At 35.2% G+C, this 22846-nt stretch overlaps 1 protein-coding gene across 2 annotated transcripts in view; it reads left to right on the forward strand.

Moving 5' to 3' along the window:
- rsrc1 (arginine/serine-rich coiled-coil 1) overlaps positions 1–22846 on the forward strand; it is a 496637-nt gene that overhangs the window by 404089 nt on the left and 69702 nt on the right. For both annotated transcript variants that reach the window (XM_051923328.1, XM_051923327.1), the window contains one exon: positions 11792–11860. In XM_051923328.1, the coding sequence (XP_051779288.1) occupies positions 11792–11860 (69 nt within the window). The remainder of the gene's footprint in view (positions 1–11791; positions 11861–22846) is intronic.

Consider the following 22846-nt stretch of genomic DNA (forward strand, 5'->3'; position numbering starts at 1 on the left):
TTGAAGAGGAAGATATGTTTGCATTCTTTTAATTGTGAGTACAGAACTGTCATCTCTGTCTTGTCATGGAGCACAGTTTAAACTTTTGAAAAAGAGACAAATGTTTGTTTGCAGTGTTTGAATAACATTCCTGTCTCTCTACAACCTCCTGTGTTTCTGCGTAAATCTGTGACCCAAGCATGACAATATAAAAATAACCATATAAACATATGGTTTCTACTTCGCGGATTTTCTTATTTCGCGGGTGGCTCTGGAACGCAACCCCCGCAATGGAGGAGGGATTACTGTATATATGTATATGTATATATATGTATATGTATGTATGTGTGTGTATATATATATATATAATATATATATATTATATATATATATATATATACCACATGACGAAACAGTCCCCATTGGCAATCCTCCAGGCAGACACGTGGGCCAGTCCCACCCTCTGGAAATGACCGTCTAGCTGCCATAGCCAGGTGCTGTGTGGGTGTCCCCTTGGTCTGGTCTAGCCACTCAGGTCCTCAACAATGAGATTCCTGCGAGCTCCCTCGCAGAATTATACCACATGGCCATAGTGCTGTAACTGATGCTCCCTCACAATGCAGGTAACATTCCTCATTCGGGACTCCGTGAGCAACCATTCGTCCAACATAAAGTCAAACCAATGGTACCGAAGGATTCTCCAAAGAAACACAGTACTGAAGGAGTGTCCGTCTTTGTCTCAAGTCACTGGATAATGAACTTGTCTCGCAACCATATAGCAAAACAGGAAGTACCAGGACTCTAATGACTTGGACCTTGCCTTTTTGCAAAGATATTGGGAGTGCGACATACCCCTTTCCAGCAACCTCATGACCCCCCTTGCTCTCCCAGTCCATCTACTGACTTCATTGGAAGAGGCACCAGAGACATGAATGTTATTACCATGGTAAGTAAACCTCTCAATGCAGTCGATAGTTTCTCCACAAAACGACACACTACTGATGGCTGTGCTCTAGAGGTCATTAAAGTCCTGGATCTTGGTTTTTTATCCAGGACACTTGCAAGCCCAGACACTCAGACTACTCACTGAGTCTCTCAAGAGCTCTGATCAGAGACTCCATTGACTCAGTGAAGATCACAGCATCGTCAGCAAAGTCAAGATCAGTGAATCTCTCTTCACCAATAGATGCCTCACAGCCACTGGGCCCCATGACCTTGCCCAGCACCCAGTCCATGCAATCATTGAACAGGGATGGAGCAAAACACACCCCGATGAACCCCAGAATCGAATAGGGGAAAAACATAGAGGTTCTGCCTTTACTCTGCACAGCACTCACAGTGCCAGTGTACAATAATATGTGAAATGTTAATTTTGTAGAGCTAAAATCTTGTTTTACGTATTCAGTATCTAACTTCCAGAGAAGTAATTTCACAACAGAATAGTAGGTTAACTCATTATTAAAAACAAGCTATACTAACTACAGTTTTTAACAGGTATATAAGCACTTTTCTTATGAAATACTGTTTTATTCTCATTATCTTTGTAACACTTTTTCTTCTCGTTTACCCATTGCTAATTTCATGTGATACTGAAAATATAACTGGCATGCATTTGAACTGTTATCTATTCGAACAAATTGGTGCAGTTTTGAAGAATTCATCATGGATAGCAGCAAAGTTCTCAACCCACTATTACTCCAGATCAGGCTGTAACCCATACAAGTGCATTAATGCAGTGAGCATTTCTTTGCAGTGATATATATTGAGTAAGATCAGGAACATCAGGTAGGACTGTCTGATGGTCTGCAGAAGAGGAATGAGAGAAAATGTTACCTGACCGCACCAACTCCTGGTCCGGTAGATAATCACACTTATTTGGGCCTGTAAACTGTCTCTTAATCCCACATTTGTGACAATATGATATATATACAGTGGAACATCTAGATCCGAGTTTAATTCGTTCCAGCACTGAGCTTGTATAGCGAATTTCTCGTATCTAGAACAAACTTCCCCATTGAAAATAATGGAAATCCAGTTAATCCGTTCCGCACCCCAAATATATTAACATAAAAATCAATTTTCCTAACAAATAACACTGATAAATTATATATACTGTAGTCTACCTTTAATAAATAACACTGGGTAAATAATATAACTGATTATTAAAAGAATCAAAACAGGTGTCCAAAGTGCAGTAGAGCATTCAATAAATGTTTAAATAAATAATCCTTAAAACAGTTGTGAAGTGGAGGTTTAAAATACACAAGAATAACAATCCTTTAACACGAGGTTAAAACGTCAAAAGGATGCAGTCTTTAAAAAACAGACGACAATCCCCGGTGCTTCTTCTCTGTTAGCGTCTCACCTGCGGGCTCTGCAACAGGCGAGACACTCTTAATGCAGCTGACCTTCTCTACACCGTCCTGCTTCAGCTGTTTGGCTCGCCTGTTCAGCTACACGCGAGCCTGCTCTCCTTCCTGCCCGCCCGCCTGCCTGCCTGCCCTCTCTCTCTCTCTCTCTCTCTCTTACTTCTTCTCCCCCTTAACCGGCTCGCGCTTCTCTATATATGCAGGGAGGACATGGCAGCTGCAGCCCATCAGCCACAGGAACAATCATGGATGTGGGCAGTTTCCCACCTGTGCACTTAAGTGAGAAACGCAGACACCGCAGACCGCGGCTCGCAACTGCTACCACGCTCCCTCGCTAAGCTGAGAGCTATACCCACAGCCTGGCTCGTTACGCGAGCCAATGCTCGCATTTAGATCAGAAATTTTCGCTCATACTTTCCTCGTATTTTGAATTTCTCGTATACAGAGGTGATCGTATCTCGAGGTTCCACTGTATATAGTTTTTTTCAATGTATTTTATTATTATTATTTTACAATCTTAACACTGTTATATTTTACTTAGACCAGAGGTTCTCAAACTGTGTAACAAAAAAGGGGGCGCGAATGTTGCCATATGTGGCGCAATTTCACTATTCGTAGGAAAATTTTTAACTTGTAGCGATGTATCGGCAGCAAAAAATATAGGAATACATTTTATTAGGGTTTCAAAAAAACATTAGGGGGTCACGATTAAAACTGTTATGAAAACTCGTGTCGCAAATACTTAAAGGTTGAGAAACGCTGACTTAGACTAACAAAGCTATCAGTTTTTGTAGAATATTTCTTTAAAATGATCATAGGTGTACTGTACATGAAATTTACCTGGATTCCCAGGGAACTGAAGTACCACTTAGTTTTTATTTGTTCTGAATCTATTTGTCCTTTTAGAAGCACTTTTTAGAAGCATGTGCATGAACAGATATATTTTTCATGTGTGGGTTACAGCACTTTTATCACAATTAAATAACTGAATTTGAGATTTATTAATGCTGTATTTATTAAAATAAACTGTTTTGTAAACCTAAATAATAGAAGGTCCATATTTTTAACAATCAGGTATGATTACAATGTTATTTCAGCTTGTAGTAAATACAATTAAATAAGAAAGATTTTTTTTTTAAATTGTGTTATTGTTTCCTTGAAAAACACTGACAGAATAGAAGTTAGGCTTTTAAAATGTTATTAAGCAGAAATATGTATCTATGAATAATGTTGTATTCATAGCATACTGCACTTTAATAACATGTCTCACATTTGTCTGTAATATAATTTCTGCTCGCTGACCTCCTTGGCTTTTGTAAAATACCAATGAATTGTTCTTTTTAAAGAGTAATAGGAAATCACTAAGAAAGACCAAACTACCATACTGTAATAGATAAATCAAATTCAGGCTTGCTAGTTTATTGAATCTAAATTGTGCCCAGTTGGCCCAAGAGCTATATATAAGTCATCCATCTTCTATTGATAATGGAGGTTCTTGAAATCCACCTGATGTTTGCATTATTAAATTTCACTCTAATGAGCTCTGCTAATACATTTTGAAGATGGTTGTAAGGAGTAGAATGTGGTTTGGAGCGGGATAATTTGAATGAAACATTAGCCTAGCATTTTACATGACTCAAGGGGTATATCTACAATTACACATATAATCAAAATTGGATTTCCATGGAATTTCTATTATACTTGTCCTTCTAGCAGAGAAAGAATGAAGTGTAAATGAAGTAAAAGTATTTACCATTTCTAATAGTTTGTTTTTATTACCTAATTCAATAAATTTCTCCTAGGATGTAACATGGGTATTTAATCTTAACATGTCTACTGTATTTTTATGTGAATTGAAAGCATTAGTAAAAATCGCAATCACAGAAAAAAAACTTTCAGCATCTTTTAAGCATGTACATTCTTAAGAATTTATTGTTTTCATGTTTTTGGTGTTAGTTACATGTTTTATCCAGAATCATTTTTGTTTGACATTTAAAATTGTGCTGGGTGACGTGGGCCTAAATACAGCATGTTGGTCCTAAAGGTAATACGTAATGTTTAGCAGAAAGCATTACATTATCTCACTCATCACACTACTCATTAAGATGATGTGGTCAGTTATTAGATTCTGCTTGCAGCATCGTCTCAGTTCCCTCCCCTATGGTTTTTGTTTCCATTTAGGGCCTTATGTAAATGATCATTTAAATGGAATGCCACGTAAACCTATTTGTCCATCAGTCAACTTTTATTCCTTCAACAATCTTAACACATTTTATGTGCTTTGTTTCCTGTGCTCGATTACTTTGTAGCTATTTTGAGGATGAAACAGATAGTGCCATAATGTATTCTGGAAGTAATTTAAACTTAGTTTAAGCACCCTTTTTAACCAATCTTTAAAAACTATAACAATTATCAGGATGTAATTATATGATTCTTTTTCTGATTCTTTTTCATTACTGGTATTTTTATAATTAAAATATGGATTTTATGGATATTAGCAATAATGAACTCGCATAGCAGACTTTTTTGAACTGTCAGCAAAGGCTTTAGAAGAAATCATAACACTCTTGAATACAGTACCAACCAGTGAATTAATTGTGAGTTGAGAAGGTGCAGGCATACAGTGGGGCAAAAAAGTATTTAGTCAGCCACCAATTGTGCAAGTTCTCCCACTTAAAAAGATGAGAGAGGCTTGTAATTTTCGTCATAGGTATAACTCAACTATGAGAGACAAAATGAGAAAAAAAAATCCAGAAAATCACATTGTCTGATTTTTGAAGAATTTATTTGCAAATTATGGTGGAAAAAAGTATTTGGTCAATAACAAAAGTTCATCTCAATACTTTGTTATATACCCTTTGTTGGCAATGACAGAGGTCATACGTTTTCTGTAAGTCTTCACAAGGTTTTCACACATGGTATTTTGGCCCATTCCTCCATGCAGATCTCCTCTAGAGCAGTGATGTTTTGGGGCTGTCGCTGGGCAACACAGACTTTCAACTCCCTCCAAAGATTTTCTATGGGGTTGAGATCTGGAGACTGGCTAGGCCACTCCATGACCTTGAAATGCTTCTTACGAAGCCACTCCTTCATTACCCAGGCGGTGTGTTTGAGATCATTGTCATGCTGAAAGACACAGCCACGTTTCATCTTCAATGCCCTTGCTGATGGAAGGAGGTTTTCACTGAAAATCTGACGATACATGGCCCCATTCATTCTTTCCTTTACACGGATCAGTCGTCCTGGTCCCTTTGCAGAAAAACAGCCCCAAAGCATGATGTTTCCACCCCCATGCTTTACAGTAGGTATGGTGTTCTTTGGATGCAACTCAGCATTCTTTCACCTCCAAACACGACGAGTAGAGTTTTTTTCATCTGACCATATGACATTCTCCAAATCCTCTTCTGGATCATCCAAATGCTCTCTAGCAAACTTCAGACGGGCCTGCACATGTACTGGCTTAAGCAGGGGGATATGTCTGGCACTGCAGGATTTGAGTCCCTGGCGGCGTAGTGTGTTACTGATGGTAGCCTTTGTTACTTTGGTCCCAGCTCTCGGCAAGTCATTCACTAGGTCCCCCCATGTGGTTCTGGGATTTTTGCTCACCGTTCTTGTGATCATTTTGAACCCACGGGGTGAGATCTTGCGTGGAGCCCCAGATCGAGGGAGATTATCAGTGGTCTTGTATGTCTTCCATTTTCTAATAATTGCTCCCACAGTTGATTTCTTCACACCAAGCTGCTTACCTATTGCAGATTCAGTCTTCCCAGCCTGGTGCAGGTCTATAATTTTGTTTCTGGTGTCCTTTGACAGCTCTTTGGTCTTGGCCATAGTGGAGTTTGGAGTGTGACTGTTTGAGGTTGTGGACAGGTGTCTTTTATATTGATAACGAGTTCATACAGGTGCCATTAATACAGGTAACGAGTGGAGGACAGAGGAGCCTCTTACAGAAGAAGTTACAGGTCTGTGAGAGCCAGAAATCTTGCTTGTTTGTAGGTGACCAAATACTTATTTTCCACCATAATTTGCAAATAAATTCTTTAAAAATCAGACAATGTGATTTTTCTGGATTTTGTTTCTCATTTTGTCTCTCATAGTTGAGGTATACCTATGGTGAAAATTACAGGCCTCTCTCATCTTTTTAAGTGGGAGAATTTGCACAATTAGTGCCTGACTAAATACTTTTTTGCCCCACTGTATGTGGTGACTTGTAATGCTAGACTGTAAATTAGTTACCAGCAGGATAAACAAACTACTAATAAGAGGAATGTGCTCAAATCAAGATTATTGTCATTTGTACCCAATGCAGTGAGACAACCTGAGGTGAAATCATTAGTGTAAACCTTGTGGTTCTATGTGATAGGTTTAATGCTCTTTCTAAAATTCATTACACAATACTGTGCATAGTAAAATTGATTAATATACATATAGCATCCATATAGGTAGAGTATCAAATACTAAAAAGGAAGAAAATAAAATTAAGAAAAGATTTTCCAAATAATTGTACAATATAGTTCCATGTATGGAAGGGGAAACTGATGCATGTCAGCAGCAAGGACCTGAAAATACAGTAAATATCAGGTAAATGAAAGTGAGCTACAAGACATAGATTTGTGAAAGGACATAGAGGTTAATGGAGCAACTCAGTTATGGACTGGGTAAGCACTTTTGCCTCAGAATTTGGTTTCAATTTCTGGGAAGTCAGCCTCTTTATAAAGTTTGTATGTTGTCTCTGACAAAAAAAATAAGTGATTTGCAATTTCAGATGTGTTTGTAGGTTTGTTTTGGAATGAACTGGCATATGTGACCAGTACCACCAGGATAGGTTTGAGCCCACCAAGATCCAGTAATAGATGAAGTAGGTTCAATAGTTCATGGATTTAGCAGATTAGTATTAACATATGTTCTTATTTATTTCATTTAAAAAGAGCGTGACATACTACATCTAAAGCTAAGATTTAAACGGGATAAAGGGCTGGAGGCGCCAACTTTAAAAGGGCGGTATTTGGATCACAAGGTTTGGTGGACTGTCTCTGTCTTTTAACCCCTGTGTTTTTAATGGATTTATTTATTAGAACTGTTTTTACCCTCTTCCATCATTCATTTTTATGGATATTTATTGTAAATTTTTCACCACTGCACTATTTATTCCAACACTAATTGATTTTGAATTGTTTTAATGAAAGCATTTTTATGCACCTACCCCTTACTTTGCGTGTTGTGACTTCATCTGGTAGGCTCATCCCTCGGGTACGTTATCGGCGGCAGCCGGTTCAAGAGGCTCCTGAATGCTACAGGGAGAGTGGAGCTGACCTGCACTGCCACAGTGCAGTAGTCATCACTGTAAACCAAAAAAAGCATGTAAAGAAGTGTAGCTTCATTGAAATTTAGAGAAACTGCAAAGAGTTTTCAGTGAGTACAGTTTCCTACACCATCAAATGTAAATTGAAAATCTGGAGGAATCTCTGACAGGAATAGGTCTGGCAACCACCATGGACTCAGAAGGCAAGTTTCAGAGAGTCAACAACTTGAATGATAGGCAACTCCCAGGGCAGCAGTTGAAGTAAGCAAGTGTCACTTTCAACTGTGAAGAGAAAACGTCTAGCAGCAGCTTTCCTAAAATTACAAAATAAGAAAAAGAGGCCTGCCTGGTCCAGGAACCATAACCAGCCTCAATGTACTATGAAGTTAAATCATAGAACAAATAAACAGTTGGAGATATGGCTACTGCATAGTTGTTAAGTTATGTTTCAAGCTGTTGTCCTGTTAGGCACCTATCACACAGTTCAGGCTGGTGGTGGTGGTGTAATGATGTGGGGAATATTGTTTTGGCAGACTTTCAGCCTGTTAATACCGATCAGTCATCGCTTTATTGCCAAGATCAGTATGAGTGTTGTTTCTGACCATGTACAGTACATTTCTTCATGGCTGCAATTTACCCATCTTCTAATAGCTACTTCCAGCATAATAATGCACTATGTCACAAAGCAAAAGAGGCTGCTAAACCCCATTCTTGGGGTACTTACTGAACAACCTTCTGGGGTCATAATCTCAAACTGAACCTCCACTACACTGATACTAGGTATCCCTGAAATCCTGAGCCAATAATATTAATTAAAGAATCTGGCATCTTGAGCAGATCCTATGCACCTTGTTCCTCATATTATCTATCAGGGACCTATATAATTTGTTCCAACTAAAGCCGATGGCACATTACACTACTTGTAGTTGGGGGGTAATACCAAACTTGACAAATATAGTTTCTGATTTAATTGCCTGAGTGCTTATTGGCTTTGAACTTTAGACAAAATGAAAACTTTTTGATTTTGTCAGAGCGAGTCACAGTCAGGTTGGAAACTGTGTCAATGGGTATGTTAGATTAGATGACTGCTGGTCAGAGGACTGCACAGCAACTACTTCTGACTCACTAATGAAGTCTGCATCTGAAAATCTCTATGAACATGATATAATGTGACAGGGCTTCTCGAAATCGCTTATTGCCATCTCTCTGTGTAGGTATTTTTATATCTTTCCACCATTCCTCCATGACGCCTTTCTCACGTCCGTGCTGTCGAGGTAACTAGTCTGAGGCACCATTTAAATGCAGCTTAATACATCTCCTTGCCAACAATGCAAATCTATTAAACATCATTGGCAAAAAAGTACACTAATTTGAAAAACTAGTATGTTTTGCCAGTGTTTTTAAATAAAGTTTTCTTTAACAGTTATGCTTCTTTTACGTAAGAAATTATTTAAATATGTTGATATATTAAGATGCATCATTTGATTTGCACTTTTCCTGCTTTGAAACGTTTAAAGTTAGTTGGATAAGAGTTAGGTCTTATACTGTGGCTTTCGTTACTCCTTAAAAGTTTAAAGTCATCAAGAATAATGTTATTATAGGCTCATTTTCACATGGTTCACTCATCAAGCAGTAAGATAGTAATAAAGGGAAATGACTCCTTTGAGACATTAATGCTTAAGAATAAATGATGTGCTAGAACAGAAATTTAATTAATTCACAGAGTGTATTGATAGTCCCTCTATACTTTGTTGTATATTTTTAATCATTTTTAACTCCTTTATTTTTAAAAATTCTTTCAGTTTTAAAGTAATTGATTTTCATCTACAAAACTTGTCAAATATATAAAGTAATGTGTGTGACTATATGATGTGTGGAGATATATTTACGTATATTTGTATTTTCAATATTTTTGTTTTGTTTAGTGCTCTTCATTGAGTACAGGCTCATAGTGTACACATATTTATAACTGTAATACACTAATAATAAATTATTAAACCCAACAGAATTTTTTGCCTGAAGAAGGGGCCTGAATTGCCTCGAAAGCTTGCATATTGTAATCTTTTTAGTTATCCAATAAAAGGTGTCATTTTGCTTGGCTTTTCTCTACATTCATAATGGCTAACACGGTAACACCCTAGTAATACTTAAACACAAAAATTATGTTAAATGCAAATGAAAATGGTTTATTTTAATTATTAATGTAAGGAAAAACAAAAACTATTAACATAATAATTTAGACTAGGGGAAGAAAACAAAAATAACAGTTGTCAGCATTCATGGATACAAATATACAGCATACCTCTGGGTGGTTCTCTGTCAGTTACAACAGTCAAAGTCCACAGCTCTGTGAAACTAGGCCAACTAGCCTGCCTCCCATTCTTACGCATTGTGCAGCATCATAAGTGCATGTACCAGTGTGGTAAGTAAACTAAATCCTTTCAGCTATACGTCCCAGGGCAACAATATCTCTGATGTCACTTTTCATGGACTGGAGAAGAAGTGATACCAAGTGCCACAGCAGAGAACTGAGAAGATAAACAAAATAGAGGCCATGTCCAAAGCAGTTCAAAGTGATTGCTGAACTTTAACTTTTTTTTTTTTCTAAAGTTAGAGTTAAACACACAGTCAACATAGAAACAGAATATTTATAATATTTGTACATAATTAAATTAAATGTTTCAGTGTGTCTTACAAGTATGTACAAACTGTATGTCATTTGCAGACATCACAGTTGTGCTTTAGAGTACTTGTCAGTGAACACTTCGTAAACTGTTGGCAACCCTATAATGTAATATTGGTGAAAAACTTGGCAAGTACCAATATCTAAAGTATATTGGTAAGTGCCTACTGCTCAAACCAAGCGGTGAGTCAGTACCTACAGCCACACTTTGAATCTTTCAATTCAACCTTTTCCTCCCTCTCTAGTCTGAGTCTAGTTTTTTCCTATGTTTTTATTGTATTGAGTCATTCTTAGTTAAGTTATTTAAGGTTTTTTCTGTTTAAATGAAAGTCATTAAAAGATGCAATATTTTTTGAGCTTAAATTTTTGGTTAGCTGTTGATTCTATTTGTTTTAAGGATTAAACAATATGGTGATCTCTATAATATTTCACCCCATAAAATAGCAATATCAGTGCTTCCTTCATCACACTTACGGGTGGAAATGTGGATAAGAAAAATATTTCCTAATAATTTACACATTAAAGATTAGTACTGGTATGCTGTACATTTTAGAGGGTTGTGAAAGATGTAATAGACTTTAAAGCTGTCATTAAAGGACCTGTTTTGGGATTGAGATTTTAAATGAGATTGTGTTTACTTATTGACAGAAATTATCAGAGATGTTGTAGTACAAGAAATGGGACATTTTTATCTGCATCCAAGAAACCTAATCCCTGTAATTAATGAGTCTACTGTACCATAAGAGAATGAATATATACAATTCTTACTTTAAGTTTATTTTTAAGAAACTAATTTTCTAACAATTTAGTTGATAATAATGTGCACACTTTTATGTTAACTTTCATATTTGTTCATTGTTTCTTAAATATCTATGTTTTTTAAATTCCAATTTGTATCTTGTCGTATATGGTCCTGGTCTGTGTGTCATTGTACATCTTAACTGACAGGATATATGGTGAAATTCTGAAATGACCAATAATATCTCAGTGCTTATTTGTGACATCTATAATAATGTATCTACAACTGCCTTTTGTTAGAAATAAGATTAATAGAAAGCATTCCAGTAACAGAAAAACGTTGGTGTGTGTGTTTTAATTGTATATTTTCTTAAGGAAATAGTACATGTTTGCAATTTATAATTTTAAGACAAATTAATTTGTAAAATAAGTAATGTTATATATTTTGTTTTATAGCAACAAGACATTTTCTTAAATACAAACACAAGTTTTATTATTAACATGAACAAAAATCTAGGTCATATACAATCTAAACTAACAGCAATATTTGTGGAGAATCCTTGAAGAGAGGTTTTGTTTGTTTGATTGTTTATGTTTCCAAAATAAGCTGTCACGTCATTTTGTCAGTAAGAATGAGCAAAAGTGTCAATTCTTTTTTTGTGTAATGCAGCCAGAGTATTGAAACACAGAATCTCATTCTGTTTAATCTCTGTCTTTTAGCCAGAACAGATGAAGTGTTAAAAGCAAAAGAGAAGAAGGAGGAGGAGGCCAAGAAAAAGAAAGAAGAAGGTAAAGAAGCTTTAATTATGAGGTTATTAATAAGGAGGCGGACTTTTGACTAACATATGGTTGTGATACTGTGTCAGCATGTTGTTATATTGCACTGAATTGATTATACTTCATTTAATTATTCTGCATTGTAAAATTGTATTAGTTATAATACTTTTTTTTTCATTATATTTCATATATCTCCTCCTTTTCAGCTGCACAATACACAGTGACTTCTTGACAGTCTTGTGACCCCACTTTATGACTGTAGCTAGCAGAATTTTCTTTAATGCTTAGCTCGTTGCCTTGCTTTACTTTGGGTAATTGTGACCTTCACTGCATCTGATAAGTGATTTTGTATATCCCGCTCTGCCAGCATTTGCACTTTTCAGTATTTAATTATTTCAATTCTGAATGACACATGTAATAAATACCAGAGTGTCAGCATACTGTGTAAATAATCTTTTATGTTAAAGCATGCATTCCTTCTATTTATATCCACTTCAAGTTAAAAGTAATTTCCTTGGAGATTCTTCATCTTTGATTGGCCAATTTATGTCAGAGTATTGTGTTCTCAGTTTCATGCGTTGCTGTTGGTAATGCTCCTCCTTTTTGAGATTTGCCCAGTGTGTGGGTTTAGTTGTAAAAGCTGGCTGTTCAACTTGTCATCCACCGCACACACTTGACTCCTCTTTTGTTCGTTCCTTGCACTTGTAAGAGAAAATTCTTGATTCCCAATAAATAGCAGCTTGACATCACCAGGCTTGTTGTCTTTTCTCCCCAGGGAGATTGACCTTTTGTCATCTGGCTGCAGTGAACTTATGATGGAGGTGGTGACCAATTTCCCCATTCTGTCATTGTCTTTAACCTTTATGGTTGATAGGTTCATCTACCTATCTCTATCGTTGTTGTCAGAAGTTCCTTAACAGATTGCAGTATATTGTGGTTATTATGAGCTGCATGCCTTTTTTTTGTTCGTACTGTCAGTATTGTTTCTTTTTACTACTTTTCTTAAATGTTCTTTTTTTCATCATTATATTCTAATGTTTGTACAAGTTCTTTCTTTCAATTCAGAATTTACAGTGTAAAGTAAAATATTTTTTTGAGAATTGTTGAAACCTGTAATTCTTCAGCAGCCAATTTTTTTGAGAAATGTCTTAATCTGTAATCTTTAATCTTGGGTGTCCATTCCCCCAACCGGGGGTAAATTTTGCCTACTCAGTGACAAATTGTTCTAAAAACTATGAAGTTACAAAGATCTTGATTAGTTCCCAAAGACAACATGGGACTTGCTCTTTCAACAACTTTGTCAATAATATCTAAAATCATTCATGAAAAGCAACAATAAGCATATCACTAATTGATGTATTCTCATCAATTCAGTGTGTTTCGTTCTTATATTCTGGTACCCACTCATCATTAGATTTTTTTAAATAAGTGGAATGGAATTATTTAATTATTAATATTTTTGTTAATTGAACTTAAAATAAAAATATGAAAAACAGTATTTTAAAATGTCCCTATTATTGATTGCTTTATTATGGTATAAATATCAACTTGGATTACTCAACAAAACAGGGTGGGTGTAAATTTACTTTTGAAAAGTTACCTTAGGGTAAATGGGGCAAAATGGTTGGGAACCCCAGCTTTAGATAATGTATTTCCAAAAAAATGGTTTTAGCATAACAATGTTCATAATTGTATGTGAATTGGTGTTGATTAACATTATTTTTATAAGAACTGAAAACATCAGTCTTTGAAATAACTTTGTCGAAGCAGTTTAAGTTGTCTTTATTGTTAATTGAATTCCCATCTGCTGTTAAATCTATGACAAAGTTGTTGCACTAAGTGAGGCCAAAAAGACAAAATAGTGACTGCTTGGTGTTTTAACAATTGGTCAAAAGTAGAATTCTTTAAAGCATCGTGATTTTAAACTTGCTGACTGAGGTATACTGAGTGATTTTAAATGTTCACATGAAAAATATATATTGTATTTTATTTCCCATTTGTTGGTTAATTTTTCTACATTTAATTTTTTTTATCTTACATTTCACATCACTCCAAATTTCCATCAAGACTTCAAAGAACAGGAGAGTCAGGTTTTTTTTTTGATGAAGCCAAGCTAGATTTAAGATATTGAGGGAGGGAAAAAAACCTCTTCTAGTCTCATAGATCTCACCACTAAGTCACTCATGTCATACTGCACATTTAATTGTATCTCTTCTGGATCTGTTTGAGCTCAAAATCACAATAAAATTAGAGAATTGCAGTCATTGCTAAACTTTCTATGTGCTTGGTGGGGGGGGTGGGGGGTGTATTACCTGTTATCCTTTAACACATTTTTTTCAACTTCAGGTAGAAACCTTTCATGCACTCCCACTTCAGTAGTATCCTCACCACTGGATGCTTTTTTTCTTCCAGTATAATAGTAGCACTCCCGAGAAACAGTTGAATGTCTAGTTGGTTCTTAGACTCAGAGTTTTACGTTTCATATAGTTATGTCAGCTTGGAACTATCATTTTTAGTTTCAATTAAAAATTTGCAGACGAGCCTGCATTTGGATAGTTGTAGAGGCTTGTTTTTGCTTTTAAAGTGACAGTTTATAGTGTTGGTCATCTATCACCTAAAATAGTTTAGAAAGGAGCACTAATCAGGTGCTTACAATTTGGAATCAGAGGGAGAAAAAATGAAACAGGATGGGTTAACAAAGGCAACACCCGACTACTCAAATTCAGTGAAAGAAAAATCTGCTTGAGCATAGACAGATGATTTTTGTTGAATTCATTAACTAAAAATGCCATTAAACCCCAAGCACAACTCACAATTTATGCTTTTTGGTTGGAAAATTGAAGGTGAATGTTCACAGCCCATTTGCTTGACAGTGTACAAATACATTCTCCTTACCTCAGTGTGGGTGTGCCCTTGTGTGTGCTCAGATGCATTTTTATGCTCATTATTTCCAGATTTGAAGCCATCATTGTCGGTAAAAGCCAGTTGCCACCGAGAATTGGATGGAAGGGAGATTAAGTTTTAGATCTCTAAAGCATATAAGACATTTTTCACAGCCATTAAAGTCAATAGTGAGGGATATTGTGTTTTAACTTACACTCTATGTGAGCTTTTTGTATTCGACAACCAGCTATAAATTTTAAACTTAAAGGAATTTTTGGAGGCTTTTATCATAAACATACACAGTTTTTAAAGATACTAGGATAATATAATTCTGAAGCAAGACCAGATAGTTGAATTCAAAGTTCTCACGGGCAATTTAAAAAAAAAACATATTCTTGGGTATGTGATGATCACAAGTCATATCAATACCTGCTTCTTTGCATTGCCCTTTGTGTACAAGTCAGTTGTGGTTAAATGAAAAAAATATGTGCTACCTCAAACGTTTAGTCTTCCAAAGTTATAATACATCTCCTGAAAAACACATTATGCTGTTAAAAACAAAGCAAATAATGATAATAAGTCAAAGTGCTTTAAATTAAACTGTCAGTTTGAAGTACAAATCAAAAATCTAAAATTACATTTGAGGTTTCCTCATTTTATTGAAAATAAAAATAGTAAATGTCAGAAATATTTTTAAATTGCAGTCCAAAAGTTTACACTTTTCTACTTGGCTGTTCTTTGAAATGTAAAAAAAATAATTTTTACTTAGAAGCTGTCTTTTCAAGAAAAAAAGAAAGACAAGCTGCTTTTACATCCCCCTCTTAGGAGTTTGAAACTGTTTGGCTGCCTCTTATCCACGATTTAGACCTTGAATAGCTTTTAAAATGTGCCTGCAGTCTTGCGTTGCTGTCACTGCCATTTATTTTAATGAGAGAAATAATGATTTTCTTAACCTTTGGTCCGAAAGGTAAACAAGACCATAAACAGTTTTAAAGACAGAGAAAGCGATCTTTTGGCAGAAAAAAAAACTAGTTGTTAATTACAGTCTACGTCCAGCAGGTCAGAAGTGCTATTTGTAACTCTAATGCTATTCAGGAATTATCTAGCCATTAAATATGTACTGGGATTTCACCCTGTCATCTTTGTGTGCCATTTACACCTAATCATGTGTTAACTAGCTGTGTTGTCAATCACTATTGAGGCGCTGTGCAAAACTGCATTGTTTTTTTATTGGCCTGTTTTTTTGTTTTTTTTAGTCTATACAAAATGAACATTAATAACAACAAAAAGAAGAAGGAAAATAAAGTATAATATAAAACGACCCATGACATTTACAGCTGTGTAATATTTTAATTCAAGATAAAATGGAAATGCATGTTTTTCTGATTTCACAAAGTGGTTGTGCTCACTGGCATTCATTCAGTTTTTGCTTATTTCAATTCAAGATATTGGGGGTAGTGGAGGAACAGAGTCCTGTTTGGGTGCAAGGCAGAAACCAACCTTGGATGGAGTGCCAGGCTTTAGTAGGAAACACTCAATATAGGAGTATTTAGAGGATGGTATTATCCTAACATATAGATCTTTGGGGTATAGGCAAAAATACAGACATCTTAGACATAGAATGCTAACAGACATAGGGAGAATTTGCAAAACTCACAGAGACGGTGTCTAGGCTCATATTTAAAGCACTCTGAAAGTTTATTGGAAAAGTACCAAGTACTGCTTTGTTTTTTTAAACACTTTTTGTTTAAAAATGTGTACTTCTAAATATGTCAAAATATATATGTGCATCTTTAGTGCTACATTCATTAGTCAGTTTTGATTATTCTGAGCTTCATGTTCTTTTCACTTAATGATTTATGACTGTTTTTTTTTTTTTTTTTTTGCAAACTTAAAGATATACTGTAAATTAGTGTCTTTGTTGTAATTTTTAAAAGGCAAAAAAGGTTACCATTACAAAAGAGATACTGATTAAAATGTCAGAAACTAAAGCATATCAGAGCCTTTTAATGATAATGTGAAAGTTCAACCATACTTGTAGAAAGCATTGAATAGAATTAAACTGGCCTGAGATTTTCTTGTTTTCTTTTTATACTGTATTTAAGCCCTGCAAAATGGATACAAAGTAAGAAATTGGTCATTCTTTTTTAAAGGTTAGTATAGCAGTAACCTCCCAGTAATAGATTTATTTGTTCTGTGAGTTTTATTGTATTTTCATTACAAAAAGGACTAAAATTGGACATTGATGCTAAATGTAATCTGCTTAGAAATCAAATTATTTGACCTCTATGCCCAACAAAACACTCTCCTGCTGGACTGCTGTTAAATATTTAGAGCTTTCCTGTCATGAATACAAATGGAGGACAAATTAGAATCTACAAGCAACTGACCCATGTATCAGATTAGAGACCATGCCTCACACGGTTTTAAATGTTTTAATTATTACAGATCCCAAAGCCACATGAAGGACGCAGGAAAAAAAATGTAGTAAATGTAGTTGCTGCTCATTGTTTGTTTTTTTTTAGGATGCTGGAATCTGTTACTTTTATTTGTTTTGTAATTTATGTTCAAAGTGTTTATATTGTTGCATTTTTCTAATTTAGAATGTTCCTTCAATCAGTGTTTCTTAGTCTATGGTATCTGACCAACTCCCAGGAGTTTTTTGTTTAAGATAATATAATGTTATGCGTAGTATATCCATCCATCTATAATAATAATAAGCATTTTTTTTAAATTCCTAAAATATTGCTTTTCAAAACTGAATGAATAACGGTAAATGTTAATGTTCTTTTAGAAGTGGATTGCACCTAATTTTAAACTTTGCTTACACCACGAATAAAAATGAGGAGTAATTTATAAAGAGTGATGTTAAATTGTACAATGTCCATAAAAGGTTGGGACACCCCATTTTAAGCTTAATGAATGGTCGCTGTAGTCCTGCAAAGTTAAGACTGATTTATAAAGCATTATACCTGCTGGTCATCAACAAAAGCAACGAATTATTACCTGCTATGTTTTCTTACATAGTCTAATTAGTCTTCTTGCTTTTTGATAGCAGACTAATAGATACACTTAAGCCCTTCTAAATCCTAGGCCACTTTTCCAGGTTTTAAACTCTCTTTGTCTAATTGCCTCACAAGTAGTAAGTTTACTGTAATGAACTTCGATGATTGCTTTGCAGTATGATATATATATATATATATATATATATACATACATATATATATATATATATATATATATATATATATATATATATATATATATATATATGTATGTATGTATACACACACACTCTCATATACTCTCAATACTGTATATTACTGCAAGAAATACTTTTGCATATGTGAGATGCTAAGCCTCAGTAAAATATGAAAAATATATAAAAACAATTTAAATTAGTAAAAAGCATTTTCCTTTTGTGTTATAGTGTAAATTTGTAGTGTCATCTTAAAAATGAATATATGTGTACACACATGTATTCACAGAGTTAGTTTAAAATGACAGTTTGAAATTAATCCAGTTTTCAGAAATCAAACAACTGAAAAAAATCCAAAGAAGAAAAATCAATCAATCAGTTGGAGACAGTGTTACCCATAGTATTATTCAGAGCTGGCTTCCTTCATTAACAAATATGTGTTGTATTCAATGTTCACAGTATTGATTTAAGATGATAAATGTGTCTTTTTTTCCTTGCATACGTGTGTTGATTTTTTTTTTTTTCTTGAGTTTTGTTGCCCCATGTTGAAATGATTAGTTATGCCTAGCTTGTAAGCAGTGAATCAGAGTTATATGCCCATGGGAAATAAATTTGGCAGAAAATCAGTATGAGAAGATTTAATTATCACTCAGAGACCTTTCCCTTTTCTAACCCAGTGATCCTGAAACTCCGTGTGTTACAGCCAAATCTGTGTGGACGCCAAGCTTCGCCTCCCAATTTGTTCCTCCGTACGATGATAAGCCAAGCAATTACTGGTTTATTGATTTTTCATCACGGCAAATTTAAAGTTGATTTTTTCTTGAAAAGGCAGGGGTGATTAAGTGTTTCCCCTCGGTTTAGTACAAGAGAGCTATGTGGCAGAATCTAATATCCTGGGGTCGACCTCACCAGGCAGATAATGTGGTGTCTTACCCACGTGTTAAACAGAGAAATGAGGGCTACAAATGTGATAGGATATCTGTGGAGACAGTTTAATTTGCTCCATTTATATGAACAAGTCATGTGGCACATGCTTGAGAAACATCACCATGAATGCAGTTAAATTTAAGGGCCTCCTGTCTTGAGGAAGTTGTTGGGGGGGGGGGGGGGGGAGAGTGAGCATTGTCTGTAACACAGACAAATTAGATATCAGTAAAATGCATAATATTTTAATCAGCCATCTTCTAGAAACAAAAGTTTCCCTTTCTTACAAAGCAGGTGGGAAGTTTGCTCAGATATCACTATTTCCTGATGGAAATTCTTATTTGCCAACATGTAGTTTCCATAAAATTGTTAAAAAAAAGAATTGGAAATTTTACATCTGATTACTCTAAGGGTATTATTACTTTAACGTAGCAGGCAATATGCAAACAAAAAAACTTGGACTTGCATGTATCATAATCATCAGACAAATAGAGGACTATGTAAACATTTACACCATTAACTATTGTGTAAATGAATATCAACACCATAAAGACATTTTCCACTTCTCTAAAATGTTTCTCAGGTGATGGTACTAATATGTAAATTAAAATTATTAAATATGAAGATTTTTTTGGAAAAAGAAAGTAAGTATTACAGTCATGTGTTCTATTATGGCTTTATGTATGACCTGTCATTTGGCCACATGTCAGGTTGACTGTACGTCAGTCACAAAGTACACAGGTCATTGCAATTAATGCTCTGTGGGTGTGGTGTGGGTAACCGGTATGCATACTTTAACTGCTGGTACGGAGAAATGCAATCCGATCTTCAAGTGTTAGCAGCTGCATGCCGGGTCCATGTAATACAGTGTTTCTCAACCACTAGGTGACGCTGCCAGTGGGTTGCAGGTTGCTGCCATTGGTTCAGAAGTTCTTCACTGTAGCTAGTGTTTCTGAACCACTGGGTTGGGGTCCTTTGGATCATGGTGGGTTTGGTTTGTTGATTTGCAGGTGGGTCGCCTAAGCACTTGCCAGTGCTACACAACATGTTTCCTCATTTAACTAAGGATGACCATTGATTGTGCTGTCTTTACCAAGGGGGCGGTTTGCAGTTGCTACTAGTGGGTCATTAATGAATTTAAAAAGGTGAGACCATAAAAGTTGATGAACACTGGTGTAAGGAAGGCCGTAAAAGCAGAATGCATAAGAAGTAGCCATGTAGAGCGGCATTGATCAAATCAAATGTTAAAAGGCTCTCCAAGAATCAGAAAACGTGCAAGACCCTATGAAATAATAGTAATAATGGAAGATTTATTACTGCGGCTAATTTTAGGGATTTCTAGAACATTATCACCCTATCATGTTCCTATTGCCCTCAGCCATAAGTATAATTCGCCTATACTCGGTTGGCCATAAATCAGCACATGACTGTATCTTCATTATTAGCTTAATGGCACACTTGAATCAATGAGTATCTGCATACTTTTCTATGAGAGGTAATTCTTTCCCTGCTGCTGGTCCACTAAGCTTTACTTGTGTTTGCACAACTGGAAGATTCCTGAAGTTTTTTTTGTCCCATTTGTGTTTGATTGGATTCGGCTAATGGTAGAAGTGTTCAGCCACGTATTGTTGTTCCAGGAAAACCCATTTTTGTTTGTGTCCATGGAAAGGATGAAACAGATTGTACACTTTTGAAATACCTATTGTATTTTTCATTTTTAGATTTTTTTAACCTTGAAATTTCAACCTAATTGTGAACATCAATTTTCGGTTTTGGGTCTGAAATAGTTCAATTTAATGCCACATTTTCATCATGTGCCTGTTTGCATGTTTAGAAATCTTAACTACAGCTGGGTAGCTGTTGTCTTGTGTCTAATGTTGTTGGTTTGCTGTTGCCCTACCATGAAAAGGAGAGTTTAGAAAATGAATGAATGGATGGATAGCTGTCATTGTTAAAAAGCAATGCAAGCTAACTTGTCATATGTAGAAATGACACTTGAAATGTGAGGCAAGGCAGACTTTTCAGTAGCGAAAGAGTCATTATGATTAGTAAATGTTTTTAGGTATGATTTAAACTATATTTTTGTCCGTCTTACTCATCATGCTGTTATTTTGGAACAGTTTTCAAACATTATATGAACATGTCATTCTGGATAATTAAATCTACATTCTGAAGTAGTAGATGCCATCACATAAAATAGTAATTCTGTTTCATCTGTTTCTACATCAGTTGATGAAGTTGCATATGTTAAAGAAACCAAAATTAAACGCCTATAATATCTTACCTTCCTAACAAATGCAAAATATGTTAATGTGAAGTAAGAACTTGAGCACATCTGCTTCATCTTACATTGTTTTATGTTTATTATCCTTTTGCCCAATACAATGACCCAAAATTTTTTCTTAGAATTTTTTTGTTTGTTTATGCTTCTTTGGATTACCTCGCTTTTTGGACTTCTACTTGTTTATCCATAGGTTAGGATTTACAACTGATTACTGAAAATAAACATGTCGAAATATTTCTCATAATACTCTGGAAACTGTTCCATCATAGGTTGAAATATTGGAGGAGTTATTTGAAGCCAAAATTCATACAAGCCATATGAAGTTGAAAAAATATTTGAACTTGAATTCTTAGTTAAGTTTAACTTTACTTTGGAATTCTTGACAGCACACTTGCAATTTGTAGCAGTAATCTTAAGGGTTGACCTGCTTCCAAGCAGCAAAATTGTTTTTATTTTTTTTTTCCAATAAACAACTTCCCTTTATTTTACGTAGCACCTTTCTAAAACAAACACCATCCAAAGATGCTTTACAGGTACAAAACCATAATATTGGTGTTGATTTTTCTTTTTTAGAAATTAACCAAATTTGCAACTGAATTAGAACACGTTTTGCACAGATAAAGACAATTCTAACATTACCTTTTACTTATTATCGGGAAAACACATTTTTAGGTCCTGTTCCTAGCAGATTATCTAAGGTGCATTGTTTTGAAACCACTGATACAGTTTTAGGATTCTTCCTTTTTCTGTAGTCATAGTTTTTAATTAAGTCGCCGTAGTTGATAACATCAGAAGTTTAGGAAATTGTTCTTTGATGTTTTTAGAAATTTCTCTGACTTGCATGTAATGGAAGAAATATTTAGTTTAGATGTTATTTTCAGAACAATGTTTGTTCAAAAGCTGTCAGTACATTGTTCATACAGTATATAAGACTATATACTGTAGATTGAGTACCCTGTGTTTTAAGGAGGGTGGAAATATATGATTAACTGCATTGATACCAGTTGCTCGGTGTTATCTAATGAATTTGTGCTTTGATTATGGCAGTTGGTAGATTCTGACATAAAAGGTTTGAAATAAAAAAGAGGAGGAAGAAATGCTGTAAGGCATGGTTATAAAGGTTCTGTGCTATGTTCTGTCTTCCACAAAGTAACAAAATGAGGCTGTTTGTTGCCCATTGATGAATTTGATAATTAGGTAGACATCCCTCTGCTTTGATCTTAAAGAAAGCTATTTATTTGAGCTAAATCTTAATTACTTACTGAAGGGGTATAGTGTCTTTAAACCATGGTACCACAGTGTTATTAGGTACCTGACTATCTATGCCTAATAAGTAGTCTTAGGAAGGCAATGCAGTGGTAACAGTCTGACTCAATGGGTTGAGAAGTCCACGCTATTGCCTGAGGGGTTGTAACACCACCTGCAGCTCTGCACCTTTTATCTAGTGCACTCTAGCTTGACTGGTTTGAGCATGTATGGACTTTTAGTAGACTGGATTCTGGCTTGGTTCCCCATGTTCCAGAATCCAGTGTCTTCTGAGGAAGGGTCAGACAGATATTGTTTGTAAGTGTTTAAGGCTTCTTATTTGTGCGCTTTATAGGCTCATGTCTGTCTTTCCTTATCTTCATAATTATTGTTCAAATTATATAATTTATTATGGATAATATTCTTTATTTTTAATCATTCTTTATCTTGGGCATAAGATGCA

Source organism: Erpetoichthys calabaricus, chromosome 2 (assembly GCF_900747795.2).
Source record: "Erpetoichthys calabaricus chromosome 2, fErpCal1.3, whole genome shotgun sequence".
Classification (NCBI taxonomy): Eukaryota; Metazoa; Chordata; class Cladistia; order Polypteriformes; family Polypteridae; genus Erpetoichthys; species Erpetoichthys calabaricus.